General features: G+C 39.2%; 2 protein-coding genes across 2 annotated transcripts in view; both read right to left on the bottom strand.

Annotated features, from left to right (window-relative positions):
• The window catches only part of abtb2b (ankyrin repeat and BTB (POZ) domain containing 2b), a 64,229-nt gene extending 54,122 nt beyond the window's left edge, over positions 1 to 10,107 (bottom strand). The window contains exons 1-2 of the mRNA XM_079450164.1: positions 9,776 to 10,107; positions 8,708 to 9,594 (exon numbers count right to left, since the gene is read on the bottom strand). Of these exons, the coding sequence (XP_079306290.1) occupies positions 8,708 to 9,563 (856 nt within the window). The 5' untranslated portion in view covers positions 9,564 to 9,594; positions 9,776 to 10,107. The remainder of the gene's footprint in view (positions 1 to 8,707; positions 9,595 to 9,775) is intronic.
• A 1,883-nt stretch (positions 10,108 to 11,990) lies between these two features.
• Positions 11,991 to 15,592, bottom strand: part of b4galnt4a (beta-1,4-N-acetyl-galactosaminyl transferase 4a) — a 123,524-nt gene continuing 119,922 nt past the window's right edge. The window contains exons 18-20 of the mRNA XM_079450953.1: positions 14,864 to 15,017; positions 14,493 to 14,619; positions 11,991 to 13,429 (exon numbers count right to left, since the gene is read on the bottom strand). Coding sequence (XP_079307079.1) covers positions 13,315 to 13,429; positions 14,493 to 14,619; positions 14,864 to 15,017 — 396 coding nt within the window. The 3' untranslated portion in view covers positions 11,991 to 13,314. The remainder of the gene's footprint in view (positions 13,430 to 14,492; positions 14,620 to 14,863; positions 15,018 to 15,592) is intronic.

The following is a 15,592-nucleotide window of genomic DNA, read 5'->3' as shown; positions in this document are numbered from 1 at the left end:
GGGGTTGATTGATTCTTTCAAGAAAAAATAGAGACCCTTAGGAGTAAAAGTAACCACTGTTAATGAGGCGTAGCCTTGATCGAGACCCCAAGAGAGAAAAGACCTTAAACTTCCATCTGTTACGAACTTGCAAACTGGCTTAATGACAATTCAAGACGTAAATGTGGACAGGGGTTGAGGCTTGGCAGGATGCAAAGTCTTAAGCGGGCCTTGGTAGACCTAACTATTAGCATGTGTATGTGTGTGCGAGTGCGAGGGCTAACGTGTATACATTAGGCCTCGTCCCTCAGCCTTTGCGGTTCTCCTACATGGTTTGGTGACGGTAATGCTGCAGAGCCTGTTGGGTACTAGACCGCCAAGAAGTAGTCCAAAATGGAGAACTGGAGGAATATCAAGGCCACATAGGGATTGCTCGTGAACAAATCTTGAACCATAAAATGACAAATGGGACTCCACGTACACAAGCACCCTAAGGCTACAAGACAGAAAGTCTAATCAAGTGACTCAAAATGAAAACAATTTGTAACATCAACCACGGATATTCCTAATAGATTCACCAGAAGGACAACAACAAGAAACTATTCAAGAAAAATTATGTGTAAGGAAATTATTTAAAAATTATTTTGGGAAGCCGTGCTTAAGTTTGAAAGCTTTGAAAAGCAAACTCAAATAAAAAACATCTAAACCTAAACTTTTTAGAGATTTATGGCAAATTAACTCATAATTCATAAAGAGTGTCACGCTGTTTTCCGTGGAAAGCAATCCGTGTGTTGCATCTTGTTTTGAATCTAAAGAGAGCCGCTCATGTGACTATGTGGTCTCGCTTGGCTGATTATTTACGATGTAATTGTGCAACAGGTACTGACAAGATATTTGGCAGTAGCTGAAGATATTCTTCAGAAATTTACAGCTGTTAACCACATTGTAATAATAACCAAACAAAATGACACTTGGAAAAAGTATGAAAAACTGAGACATGAAATGTCTATCCATTTCAAGGTGATTAGAGTTTATCAAAATTATTAAAACATTTCTGTTAAATGAAATAAAATACTGGCCTAAATATATTTAACAAAAAAGGAAACTACCGGTCAGTGAAAATTGGAAATGTTGCCTCAGAAATAAACTGATTATTTGAAAATAAATTAAACCTGACCTAAACATAAATATGTATTATTTATCCATATATAAATAATATAATATAATTAAAACGTATATAAAGTAACATCAAAATGAATAAATAACAAAATAATAAAAACAAGTATAGCAAAATAGCTAAAGACTAAAATTAAGAGTAAACTACAAAAAACAAAACTTTCATAACTTATAACCATTCTCCAAACACCATGGAGGGCTGGAGTCTATTCAAGCATCTTGGGCCACATTCACGGTAAACCCTCGATAGATGACCAGTCCTTCACAGCACAACATGAAATATAGAAACACAAACCAAACTATCGTACCGTTTTTAACTGCTGCCTGCAATACTTCCTTTAAACTCAGCCCCCTCCCCTAAACCTCATCCAATAAACCAAAACAAACGTCCAAGCTCCTGTATCACGTACCCTGAACCATAGAGTTGTTAAACTTGCATCATTGGCTAAAGAGGCGAGTTCATTAAACGCTGTCTTTGTCTCAGATTGACTGTGATTTGCAGATGTCCCCTGTTACATGCAGAAGGACAGATGCCACATCTTTCTCCTGCGCTTGTCTCCGAGCACAGCTTGGTTTTATAACCACGGACAAAAGTGTCCAGTCATAAGTCTGTCCCCAGCCAATTAGCAGATCAACAGAGAACAAAAGCCTTCACACTCTCAGACAAAGCATGAATTAAGCTCAGATTTGACTCAAATTAAGCCTTTTCATCTGTCTTCAACTTGCCATTTCAATTTTCTTTTTTAAATAAAAGTCACTTCATTGTGATTTGTCAAAGACATACAGTGGTCTTTCGTATATAATGCCTGCCATTATGGCAAACAATTTCATTGGTTATGGCAAATCATGTTTTTCTTCATTCTGTTTCTCAACGTAGAAATTTAGTTTTGGTCATTTATTAGACAATATCATTCAAATAAATGTGTCTCTTTTTACACGATTTTGTATACATGCGCTAATAACCAACTGACTATATTGTATATTAATATATAGCTAACACTGATTTTGATTGGATGAGCTCCATTCAAAGCTCTTGTAAAATATATACGCAACCGTTCAAAGGTTTTGACTAACTTGAATGCCGACTTTTTAATGATCTTTTGACCTGAAAGCATATATCTGCATGCTTAGAATTATGTCGCACCATATATTATTTCTTTCATTACAAAATAGAAAAACGTGCATGAAATGTTGTGTCAAAAAGCATACACTAGGAGCCCAGAATAGATGGAAACTAAGAAGCTGCTTGAGAAAATGCCATTTGAATTGAAACTATTTTTCTGAAACTGGAATAACAGTAATATAGATTGAGCAAGGGACAATCTATGCACAGGCGCAGACCTGAGGTTGGAGACATATTCCCGAAAGCCGCAGACAATCGTGTCCTTTAACACCGTCCTTTTGTCTGGAGGCCAAGCTCAAAACTCAGCCTCTTACCACTGATTTACGACTAACATCCTTAACGTCCAAGTGTCCAATTGGCCTGTCCAAAACCAGGGTGATCAGGGTCTCTGGACAACAATAAAGCTAAATCTGTCCACCGTCTCAATCTGTTCCTTAAGGCCACCAGGAAAGAAGATCTAGAACATTCAGTTTGTCCTCAGCGTGTCTCAACTGCTCTTGTGCAAATCTTAGAGATGAAATCTTGCTTAAAAAAGCAATGTGGGAGTACACAAACAACTTTACTTTGACACAATTTTTAACTAAACTGAATGCAAAATTTAAAGACACTACAAGCTGGTGAAATTGGAAAGAACATTGTCTCCATATTTACGGTTGAGTATGCACATCCTCCCAGATATAGCAGATATTGTCTCATTCTCTACCAGTTGTTTCATGCTATCATGATGCCTGTGGGGTGAATTCTTCCTCGTATGAGAGAGGTTTTTTAGTAGTTTACTGCAAGAAAGATGCCTGTGATATTGTATGTAGCTCAGAATATTTTGTATATATATTTCAGGCCTGGGCATGTGTCTAACAAAGGAGAACTGAGAAAATAAAAAGTTAGGGTTATTAAAAGTTGCACAGTATGCTTCACTGAATTGTATTATTCTTCATTTAAATTGTTTTTACTAAACCATCTAGTTGTTTAACTACAGACCTAAATGACTTAAGAAATCTGTTATCCTGTGGGAAAGTTGGTTTAGCAGTCAAATTTTCTAAAGGAAACAGCTTGATAAAAAAGCGCTGTGGACATTATCCAAAGAAAACCTCAGCTGCTATAAAGCTCTTAGAGTCCGTGGATTGACCTTCTGACTTCATTAAACTTTGATGTGGCTATATGTGTTTTTAAATGCTGTCTCTGACAAGCAAACGCAGGGACATTTATTGGGAAACCGGCGTCTGAATTGTTTCTGTCATTAACTGTATTGAGTGTAAGACTCCAAACTAGGTGGCATGTTTAATCGGTAATATACTTGCCATCCTGGTAAAACGTTTAAACTTCAAGATAACTCATTCTGCGAGTATCTCCATTAAACTGTTCCCATGCAAAGCCATTATATATTAGAGGAATGTTTTTGCAAATGGCTGATTATACAATATATCATCCCACATGCGATTGAACACAGCAGAAGAGATGAGGCAGAAAGATAAACCACAGAGAAAAGATTGTCTTGTGTTTGCAAAGGCTATTTAAAGTTATCCCATTCACAACTATCAAGACAGATGTCCAGACTGTAAGCCAAAAACGATAAAACACGCATGTGGTTATTTCAGCATTTATAATAGCTACATAGCATATGGTTGAATGTGGAATTCTGCTAATGACTGATTCTGGATAATGAATGAGTTTGTTAAATACACAATGATAATCCTCAGGGTATGCCGTAAAATCCAAAACCTCCAAACTAAAAGACCTCTTTGGGTAAATTTCATGAATAAGTAATTCAAGTACCAGTGAAATTAAAAATGATAATGTCAATTTTTTCATGAAATATTGAAACGTTTATTTATCAATGTGGGTCAATCTCTTACCCTTATAAACCTTAGTTATAATCTGAAAATGCACTTCCTTCCTGTAATGAACATCCATTTTAAATGACGCTGCTTGGGCGGAGCATCCGTAAACTCCTCCCCTTTAACTGTCAGTTCATGTCAAAAGGCAACGGCTGTTTTTCTACATCATTCCACTTCACTCAGAAATGCGTCAAAATACGGAAGGAAAATGATCTCAACTTCCGATTCACAGGCACTTTAAAAAATTATATATTGTAACTGTTGTAATTTGTTCACACAGAAAACTAAAAGCACAACCAATAAATGCAATATGAGGTCTGTAACTATTTTACAAGGTTCTAATGATACAATCTTATTCTTACATTTCAGTAAGATTTGTTTTAGTGCCCAGTGACTGTTAGGTTTTGGGGCGGGGTAAAGGACTATTGTTTTTTTCAAATAATCATACGTTTTTTTTACAATTCTCATCGTATGAATTCATACGAATTTGCCACCTTGTAAAATAGTTACAAATTCCTGTGAGATCAGTTTGGGGTTTATAACAAAAACTAAATCTATGTTCAAAATGCTTAGTCACCCATAACGTAAAGTATTACCAAAGAACTTTCTCATCAGTTATTTAAAGTTACAAGAGTGAAAAAATAAGAAACAGAAAAAAATAACAGCTATTTAAGAAGCTTTGTGCTGACAGGCAAACTCTCTTTAGAGAATGATGTTTGCTGAGCTGCACAATCCACCTGTCTCTCTCTCTCTCTCTCTCTCTCTCTCTCATCTCTCTGTCTCTCTCTCCTTTTCTCTCTCTCTCCTTTTCGCTCTCTCTCCTTTTCTCTCTCTCTCTCTCTCTCTCTCTAATCTCTCTGTCTCTCTCTCCTTTTCTCTCTCTCTCTCTCTCTCTCTCTCTCTCTCTCTCCTCTCTCTCTCTCTCCTCTTCTCTCTCTCTCTCTCTCTCTCTCTCTCTCTCTCTCTCTCTCTCTCTCTCTCTCTCTCTCTCTCTCTCTCTCTCCTTTTCTCACTCTCTCCTCTTCTCTCTCTCTCTCTCTCTCTCTCTCTCTCTCTCTCTCTCTCTCTCTCTCTCTCTCTCTCTCCTTTTCTCACTCTCTCCTTTTCTCTCTCTCTCCTTTTTTCTCTCTCTCTGTGTTGCTAAAAACGGAAACACAAGCTTTGCAACACTTTGCAGCGAGATGGAGTTATTCCTCCATCACTCAATTTTTCCAAGCTTTTTCTGGAAAAAGCAAGATCAAGCCTTTTCTTTTCACTATTCACTCCAGTGTTAAACTCCCTCACGTGTCATTGTTGGCCATTTTCCCGCACTAGCCCTCATTTCCTGTCTGGGGTCAGTGTTGTCATGACGACATGCAGAAGATTGATCGAAAATGTTTATACCGCTTAACAAGAAATGGTGCCAAAAAACAATGGCATGTGCTCAACAGCCTCAATCCGCTGGATATTGCCGTTCTTTTATTACAGCTTTATATCAATTCTTCAGTCCAGCCAAAGGATTATGTCCCAGACTACACTAGTTATATGGTTTTATAAAGTTTATTAAAATTAATAAATAGATGACAATTAATTGGGACAATAAAGACCTCTCTACTACCCTTAACATTTTTTAAAGGAAAGAAGGACCCGGTTACATTTGCCCATTCGCACATTCGGGGCTTTACTGAAAACGTTCAGGGCTTCAGCCCCCTTAGGTCAGAGAGATGACGGTTTTGCCGGTGGTTGATTTATACCAGCTGTGAAGTACCACAACGCGCTGGAGCAGTCACGTCACAGGAAAATACGTGAATGGTGTCCCACTGATTCAATGGCAATATACTGATTCACGATCTCGGGAGCAAGGCAGCCGATCGAGACACGGGGTGAATCAATGCACATATCGAGTGCTGCTCGTGATCACACAATAAACAGTTCACTCAATAATTCTTGTATTATTTTTCACCATCATTTATTTCCAAACCTGTGTATGACTCTTCTTTCTTTTGAACACAAAAGAAGATATTTCGAGAAGTGTCTAAGTGGTTTAGTCCATACAATAAAAGTCGATGGAAGCCAGTTTTGTTTGGTTACCAACATTCTTCAAATGATCTTCTTTTGTGAACTTCATACAGGTTAGGAATGACAATATGTGAAATATGATTATACATGATTTTGGATAAACTACCCCTTTAAGTAAATGCTAATGACTTAACATATTGTATTTTCCAACGGTAAAAATTGAATGCCTTAAAATGCTTTTATGGGGCTTCAGTACATTCAGTGATCTTTGGATATTTTTGAACCGCCATAAAATACTCGGGCTACACCATGCATGGACTTTTTTAGCTACCAAAGTAACTTCTACAGCTGGGCCTTTGGTTTTGGCAGGAAATGTGTATAAACAGTACCACTGACCGTGCAAGATGGTGTTTTCCTTGTTACTGACATCCTAAATCCAAAAACCATAAAATAACCCCCTTTCCCTTTCTGAGACACAAGTGCGCTGGCCATATTCAGAATGTATCAGGGGCTGAAATTATCTTTTAGTGCCGAATCGTTTCCATCATGGTAACCATTAAAGGACTGTACAGTGCCTGAAATTCAGGTCCTGCTTCAAATTATAAGAAAGATCTCTTTCCCCGAGAACTGAATTTTCTAAGTTCTGCTATCCACATTATTTTAGCAATAAAGCAAGGCATAACTTCAACTTCATTTATTTATATAGTACATTAAATGCAATGTTTTGCCCACAATATTAAAACCAGTGGTACAATAAAGCACATAAATGGCTCCATATCTCAATACTCTCACTGTACATCAACTGTCTCATCTGTGTCTATTTCAAGACACTAAAACAAAGATATGGAATGAAAGAGCAACAAATGATTCCACTTGGGAACAGTTCCTGTCAAATCCAGACCAGGCTCACCGATGTCGACCTCAGCAACCAGGAACAACATTTTACGTGAACAAATCTCCGTCCTTATTCATGAGTCAAGTATGAAGATGTTTTCAACATGAATCGATAAATCAATCACTGCTCGCTCAGATGCATCGTGAACATTATTATCAATTATCTGTGAGAGAAACGGATGCGTTCGGTCCACCTCTCACCCCGGATATTCACTCAATTTTAAATGGCACATTGGTAGAGTGGGAGCCTTGTTAAAGCATGTGCGCTTCCAGAAACGGCTCCAGGAAAGAAGGACTAAAGTAAACAGAAAGGAGAGTGTGTGCGAGAGAAAGTGGGAGTGACTCGACTTGGCGAAGAGAAGTCGGCCTTAAAGATTTCCAGATGTGGGGCTGGTTGGCAGATGATAGAGAAGAACGATTGTAGCGAAGGGACTGTGAATGATCGTCTTCTGAAAGTCCCTACTCCTGTAGTCTTGAGTAATTGAGAAACACTACTTTCATAACAGCCATGTTAGTCAACACAGTAAAGTTCTTACTTAAGTTCAACATTTAGGCGGTTTATAAAAAATTTGATCAAAACGAGGTATATTTGATTCACGAGGTATATTGATTGATTTGATGGTGAAAACTGGGTCGAAATAAGAGGTCTTGATGACATCAGCCATAAAAGTTGTTTTAGAGGCGGAGCAATTTCAAAATGAATGGTGCACAATAGGACAGGACCGTGTGACAGTGACAAGGGTTTTGTAAAACAAAAAGATCCGTCACAACAGTATAGACCGTAATACCGCCCAGCCCTAGTGAAGTCCTAACTTTATTTTCCCATATTTTGCTTTACTCAGCAATGTCACACAACAATAGTGGATTAAAAAGAGGCATCCAAAGCAAACCACGCAAACATATCAGACAATTACACAATGCAAATAAAGCTGCACTGACTGCATGGCATGCCAGTGTTTCAAAACATTCTCAGGCTCAACAATAGCCAACAACAGTAATGATGAATAATCTGGGAGTGAGCCGCTTTGCGTAATCAAGGGCCACTTTCTGACTCACTTCAGCTTCATCAATGAAGTTGTTCCGCTGTGATCTCACTTCACTTCATAGAGGAAACACAGATGCCCATTCATCACAGATATGGCACACAAGGGTTTTTTGAAGAGCACACGCTGCAGTTTGTTAACCTGACTGTTCTGAAAGCTCATTGATCCAGCGGGTGTTTTACGCGCTTGACCTACTCTGTCTGAAAGTAAGCTGCATGAGGCTCGTGCAAAGAGCTGAATGGATCTTGCCTGCCAGGCTAAAAAATTGCTTTCAGCCAGCATAGCCTAAATATTTCGCCTAAATTACTCCGGTGTCCAAGTAAAGTCTTTTTACGACCTTGGAGTCACGTGTACTGTCACGAACTCACTTCTGCCTTCAATTTTAGTGCCCTAAGATGGAAGTGAAGTTGGGCAATATGAGCCCGTCGATTAAAATTATGCAATGCACTACCAATGCGAATTGCGAATCAAATCGGAGAAGGAGATGGTCCTCTAAGGTCTATGAACCATGAAGGTATGAAATCAGCTCTTCTCAGCTTCACACAGGTGTCTCGGCACAGGTGTATTTTCATCACATTAACCAGCTCTATTCATTTCAAATAACATTTGCACAGTTCATTCGAAACATTACACAGAAAGTAACAGTATGCAACACTTACCATTGGCGTTCTTCCCACATATGAGATGTTCATAGGGTTGCAGGACGCCCCACAGCTCAGCATCATTATTGATGACCCCCTCCAGAGCCTCCGCTGTCAGGACGCAGCCGGTGGTCGCGCCGTCCCTCTCCGCCGCCAGCAGCCGAACGCCCACCTCCTCTACCAGCGCCTCCATGCACGCGCTTAAACAGATAGCCGCGTACTCATGGATGCGCACCGAGATGCGAGTGTCCACCATCCAGCGGAAAAAGCGTCCCACCGAGAGGATAAGCCCACACCGTGCTGACTTCCCCTTGCGCAGTAACTCTCCAGCGTTCATGTTATACATAGATATGGCCTTCACGGTGGCCGAGACGCAATGGTTAGCCAGTGTCCAACTGAGCACCAGTCGGATCGCGCTTTGGATCTCGAACCGGGTGCATCTGCAGTGCATGACACTGAGCCGCTGCGCCTCTCTGGAGATGCGGATGAGCGCCCTCCGCATCAGGGTGGACAACCTCCGGACACCGTCCGCGGAGAGCGCGGCGCCCTTTCCTGCGCCTTTACGCACGACCCTCCCCACGTCCTCCTCCGTCCACGGGAACTCCTCGAGCTCTGGTAAGCGGGGACACTTGGAGAAAATGTCTTCGGGGTCCTCGGGGAGGACTGTGTTGACTGTATCCCAGCTGTTGTTGCGGCTGTTCATGGACCCCGAGTAGTACCACCAGTTACCCCGGTGAGGAGCGTTCGTTAACGCGTGTGAGTTTGACCTGGAGGAGGACAGGCTTAAAGAATTACACGAGTCCCCTGCTCCGTACCCGGAGTCCAGAGTTAAATCCTCTAAGGTCTTCATGTGTGTGTTGTTTGTTCCGGCCATGGCTCCTGGAGTTGTGCTGTTTAAAGTGAACCTGAAAGAGAGGAGACGCGCGTTTTCAGCGGTGCGAAACTCAAGCTTCAACTGGTCTAGTTTCTCTTTGACATCCATGTAGCGCTTTAAACTGACACACAAACCAGATCAAAGCGTCTATTTAATGTTTTAACGTTGTATTTGCATCCCCTGAAACGAAAATGCTTGGAAAAGTCGCTTACCTCGCCAAATGTCCATTCCCAAACTTGTCAATTACGCAGGAGTTGCTCGTGTATTGTCCAGTTCTTCAAAACAATCGATTCAACTGGACCGAAAGTTTAGGGTGCAAATCCATAAATATGATGTAAATCAGGTGCCAGATCGATCGGTGAGATATAATGTAAGCTATTTTTACGAAACGCACAAAAATGATCCAGGAATGGGCGATGTTCACACGTCACACCACACGAGCCCTCTTACTGGAAACCGACTGAACTGAAAGCAGGCAGCCGGAGAGTGTGGTGGTGTTTGATTCGCGAATCTGTTGGTTTAAACGACTCCTTTGAACCGAGTCACAAAGCGTTGGCCTGATCCCCTAATACGCCGAAGACAAATTGACAACAGCAAAAGATCATAATCCGATCAAAAACATAATGCGAATCTTCAGTGTTTAACAGTATTGTAGATTATTAAGGTCATTTATTGATGTTTTGAACAAGGACGAATCGATTCATGTTTTTTGAAACAGGCCATTTAAACGAGTCGTCTGAATGAAGAGTGAGTAAGAGACCAATGAGCGAGTCAGCGGGAGCTCCGGGCTCAGTTTCTCAGAAGCGCGCTTTTCTTGTAAATACTGAGTATTTATAAGCGGGGTTTCCTTTATTAAATCGGATTCTTAGACATTTTATCTCTTTTTCATAATTATATTTATTTGACACAGGCATCGTTTTTCTATTAAGGTAAAATGGAAATGAACATTTCTTCTTTTTATTCAATCATTTATTCATCCTCATGTCATTTCAAACCTGTATGACATTCTTTCTTCTGCAGAACACAAAATATTTTGACATATTGAAGAATGTCGGTAACCAAAGCACACGGACTCCCATTGACTCCCATTGCATGGACTCTGAGACATTTCTCAAAATACATTTTGTGTGTCTTGAACGACATGGAGGTGAAAAAACGTTTTTGGGTGGACCATCCCCTAAACCGAAGTCAAATGTATTGTTTTCTTTTAGGTGTGAAGACTTTGCTGGTCTTTATCTAATCTTAAGGAATTTACATTACTTGTGTTAGTCTGGGAGATGGTACACAAACTATTGTCTCGAGCTCTGTATGTGTGTTTCAAGCTGATAAAACAGCTAGTAGGATTCTTTCTATTATTAAAAATGTCTTCAAAAAGTATTAAAAGGCATTTGTGTATTATTAAATAACGTTGAACGCAAATCGTGTTATGGGGAAATCTTTTGTGCAATGCCAACATTACACAATCTGTCAAGACAAACTTTATTACACATGATGGTCATTATTACTCGTCATGATGACATCAGATAGAGTAAATCTATGTCGGTTCAGGTCGCCATAACTACGTGAAACGGAGATTTATTGGTGACAGAGATAACCAGAACCTAAATAAAACCATTAAGTCAGTTTAAATAAATTCAATGAATCTCATCTCATTTTTGAAGGACTTCATGAATACGAGTTTGTTGGGTTATATGCATGGTGTTAAATCTACAGTCAAGTAATCAAATAAATTGCAAATATAATCTCGATTGAAAAGAAGCACGTGGTGAGATTCAATGTTCAAGGGCAGTTTTCTCTCACCTGGAGCAGCATTAATATTTGGCCTTGTGGGGTTGCCAGATCTGCATGGCAAACCCGGTCATTTAAAACAAAACTAGCCGCCAAATAAATTAAAACCTAAAACGCGTCGCTCTCAAATATCTATGCATCTTTTAAAGCCACCGTTATGCTTTTTACTTTTATTTTTGATCACTGTACACACACTCTGTATTAGGAATGATGATGAATCATGTAAGCAGCCTAATAAAGAGGGCAAACGTAACCTGGCAACACTGCATGGACGTACATTTGTACTAAAGTGACCTCTAGTGGTTGAAAGATGAAATCACCTATTAAAGTACAGTATACATTGAATGTCTGTTCGATATCTGCAACTCGAATCCACATGAAGAAAATAAAATGCAATAACGTACGACGGTTTCAGCGGCACATAAAGAAAGTAATGTGGCTCAAACACCTCTGCAAATAATTTTGGCTAGGCTATAACTTTTGAGTAGTTTCAATGTTATTTTAAACAATTAATATACAATGACACCGGAATATGAATGTATGCTCATATAACTATATAAATTGTTATTTTATAACCAATAACGCGGGTGCGTCCGATGAAACCGTCTATACAAAATCGAAACCAAAGAAATCACATTCAGTTAATGCTTCAGCTTTAAACTTTATTCTTTTCAGAAAAAAAATAAACCAAAACGGTAAAAGGAAATAATATACAGATAATGGCAACATTTTCTACACAACAATTTCACAGAAATTACCTTGTGATGCAGATCCCTGTATTAATGTCTTTATTTCCTGTCCTTGTGTTGTTAAATAGACAGTCTGAATGTACATCAAACCAGAAAGAAAATATCTCGGTTTACGGTTTTAAAACGACTCGGGCTGACAACTCTCATGTCAGTTTGTAAACACATTTAAAGATGTTCTTGTTTGCACGTTACAGCAGAATAAAACAACACCTGAGCTGCTTGTGTCAGTGTACAACCATGTTTCAGTCTGCAAGTTTTCCCAAAAGTACTAATGCAATAAAAATGAAATTGAGCAAATAATGAAAACTCAAGCTGCCCGATTTCTACCTATTTTGTACTCGAAATGCTTTCCAGTATCTGTTTGACAAAAAGTTGGATTATTGGCAATCGTGTCTACCTTCTCCCCCTGAATGGACTGCCCTGTTAAAAACGTCAAAGAAAGGCACACAGCTTCGGGACAACTTCATTTTCCTACCGTTAAAGTCTGTAAAAATGGATACTGCAAATAGTCTTGATTATGTTAAGTCCAGTCTGAAAGCCAGACTAAAAACAGCCGTCTGAAAAGAGTCTCGCTGTCGTCTGGCTTCGCATCTGATTTCCTCTGCATCTGTGAAAGCAGCCATTAAAGACTAAACCTGTTTGATTATCCATTCGTGATGAGGACAAGAAGCAGCTCTCGACAGCGAACAGACACAGACGAATACAAAGACAGATAACTTTAATTTCGTTGCTCAGCAGGCCGTTCTCGGGTCCAGTTATGTACATCTGTGGATCAGCAGGACTTTGAGAGTCGCCGTATATCAGTTCAATCCCGCGCTACAGATGTAAGAAGTTGTCACGTCTGAACCCCAAGGGACATTTACAGCAATATAACAGCAGACGTTCAAGTACCAGCGCACAACTAAACCTTTAAACGATCATTTCAGCGAATAACACCTCAAGTGCAAACCATATTAACTTCGTACAAAGTGCCTGAGCTGCTACCGTACAGAAAATTTCACCCAACGCGGAAACGGTTCTCCACTTTTTAAATACATTTCCAGTCATTGCTCCAGAAATACATACAAATCCAGAGATGCTTCAGTCTGAACGGCAGCTCGCAGATCTCGTCCTGTCTTCTTATATGAGATGGACCTCACAGTAGAGGACTCAGCAGTGTGACCGTTCAAGGGTCCCTTTCTTGGCAAAGAGCCGAGTTTGTTTGAAGTGCAGTTTTATCCCTTGGGTGTCTTGCTGGACTGTGAGTTCCACATGCCTCTTTTAGAGTGATAATAGTGAAAAAAGTTTCTCAGTCGTAATCGCTCGACCTCAAGACCGTTTTGTAGCACTCTGAAAGAGAGAGAGATTCATGTCATTTCATTAAATAATGCAGTGCTTTATTTTGTGAAAGCTGAAATCCCTAGCCTGGACTTTCTTTGCCATTTCTGACCGGCGCATGTCAGTTTTGAGGGTTGTGCTTAAACCGTTAAGCGCATATAGAGATTTGTTTCTTATTTTTTATAAGCAAACATTGCACAGTGAGACACGAAGCCTTTCCATAGCCAGTTTGCTACATGGAGCCAGTTTGGTACGCATAAACTTGCAGGTTATTTTACTCTTATCTTTACGTGAGTTGAAGTCGAATGAGGTCAAACGGACCTTTTACAATTGCACCATACAGCTCAATTTATAAATCATTATTATAAGCTTACTCTTGTGAATCGGAGAAAGATAAGAAAGAACGCAGAACTTGTATGTATGTATATACCTAATAACAATAAAAAGGTATACAAAAAAATACAGACTGCAGCTTTAAATACTGTATGCTTATGTTAAAGGATTTTATATTTTACTGACAAAGTATAATCATTTATAATTTTATTATTAACTATTACAACTGTGACATTTAGGTATTTTCCTTCATTTAGGAAGTTCCTAACACTTCCCTGGATGCCTTACATTATTTTACAGTAGAGGGCGCTGTTATGCATCTTTTGAAAGAGTTACCGCACACATGGATCCAAATAGCAGCAAATGTATGAGTACTTTGATCATTGTTCTGAATCTGATCTGGACATAATTGTTGAAAAAACATTTTTGAAGAAACCTACCCACATTCAAGAAGTGATAAAAAGAACAAACAAATATATTTCTGATTATTAAATGATTAAGAAAAAAACCTTTCATTTGCTATTGTATGTTCATATACTCATAGAATAAAAAAGGCCTGTTTATGGCTGGCGATATTTTTTATAGTAAGTTAAATATTTCAGTTCAGCATGAATAATAACTTAAATTGGAATGCAGAAAGAGAAAATCAAACATGGAGATGCTGTAATGCCGCTCTATTTGTTTCACAACACCCAGGAATACTTCAGTATGAAGCATGTAGACTCATGTCAAATGTTTGTACCTGTCCAGCAGTTCCCAGTCTTCTCCCCCCCAGCGGTCTTTAAACTCCTCTGTGTTCATTCCACCAATCTTATCAAAATCGGACTTAAAAATACCAAACAGCCCAAATCCGTTTACCTCCCAGTAACCTATAACACAAAGACAAAACACCGGGATGAAGCATACAGTGTGTAAGTATACATTTTAATACTTTATATATCACGATTATAACAAAAGATCATAATGCTCTACAACACAATGTCACTCCCAGAATTCTATGCATTTAGTATACATTATTTATACCAGCTTCATATAAGTGCTTTATGGTATTACAAGTAGTCTAGTGATGAAGCTTAGCAAATGGATCTGCTCTTTATCTGATGCGTGTATTACCATCCGGCTCATATGGTGAACTGCCACAACCCAATCTCATGACTATAGGAGCGAAGGCCAGTCTCCCCTCAACACAGTGTTTTCTGATGCTCTCCAGGATATTCAGAGGAAAGTGAATGTGTAGGTCACACAAAAACACAATACTGTGACTGTCCTGAAACACACACACACACACAGTAAAATCACACATCGACCTGGTACAGTCTACAAAATAACTTTATACTGTAGAACATACTGGTAAAACATACGGCTAGAATGATCCCAGGGTTGATTCCTGTCTGAATATCATCTCTATTTCTAATCTATCTGAATCACCTGACGATTCCTAGATACGGATTCAATCTTTCGTTACAAACGGGTGTTGAGGTTTAATCTTTAATCCTCACTAATGCTGTTTACATTAATGATCCATTTCTGGGTACTAAAACTATTCACATGTTTGTCAGACTCACAGAATAGTGCAAAAGCCTGGATCTGATCCGTTCCGTCAGGTGCTGTTTGCACTTGTACGAGGCAGTGAGTGTTTATTGAATTAAGTCATTTTCAGTGCAAACTAGATATGGACCGAGACCAAATTTCTCCACAGATACCGTTATACTATCAGATACCGATATATTATCTACCGATACTAAAGATTTAATTCATATTTCTTACATTCCTAAATGTTATTAATTCATATCTTTAGTACAAACACACTTATTTTTGATCATTTATCACAGTATGGGTGAA

This window comes from Barbatula barbatula, assembly GCF_947034865.1.
Source record: "Barbatula barbatula genome assembly, chromosome: 25".
Taxonomy (NCBI): Eukaryota; Metazoa; Chordata; class Actinopteri; order Cypriniformes; family Nemacheilidae; genus Barbatula; species Barbatula barbatula.
Note: the sequence above shows the minus strand (reverse complement) of the source record. Positions and strands in the feature narration are given on the sequence as shown.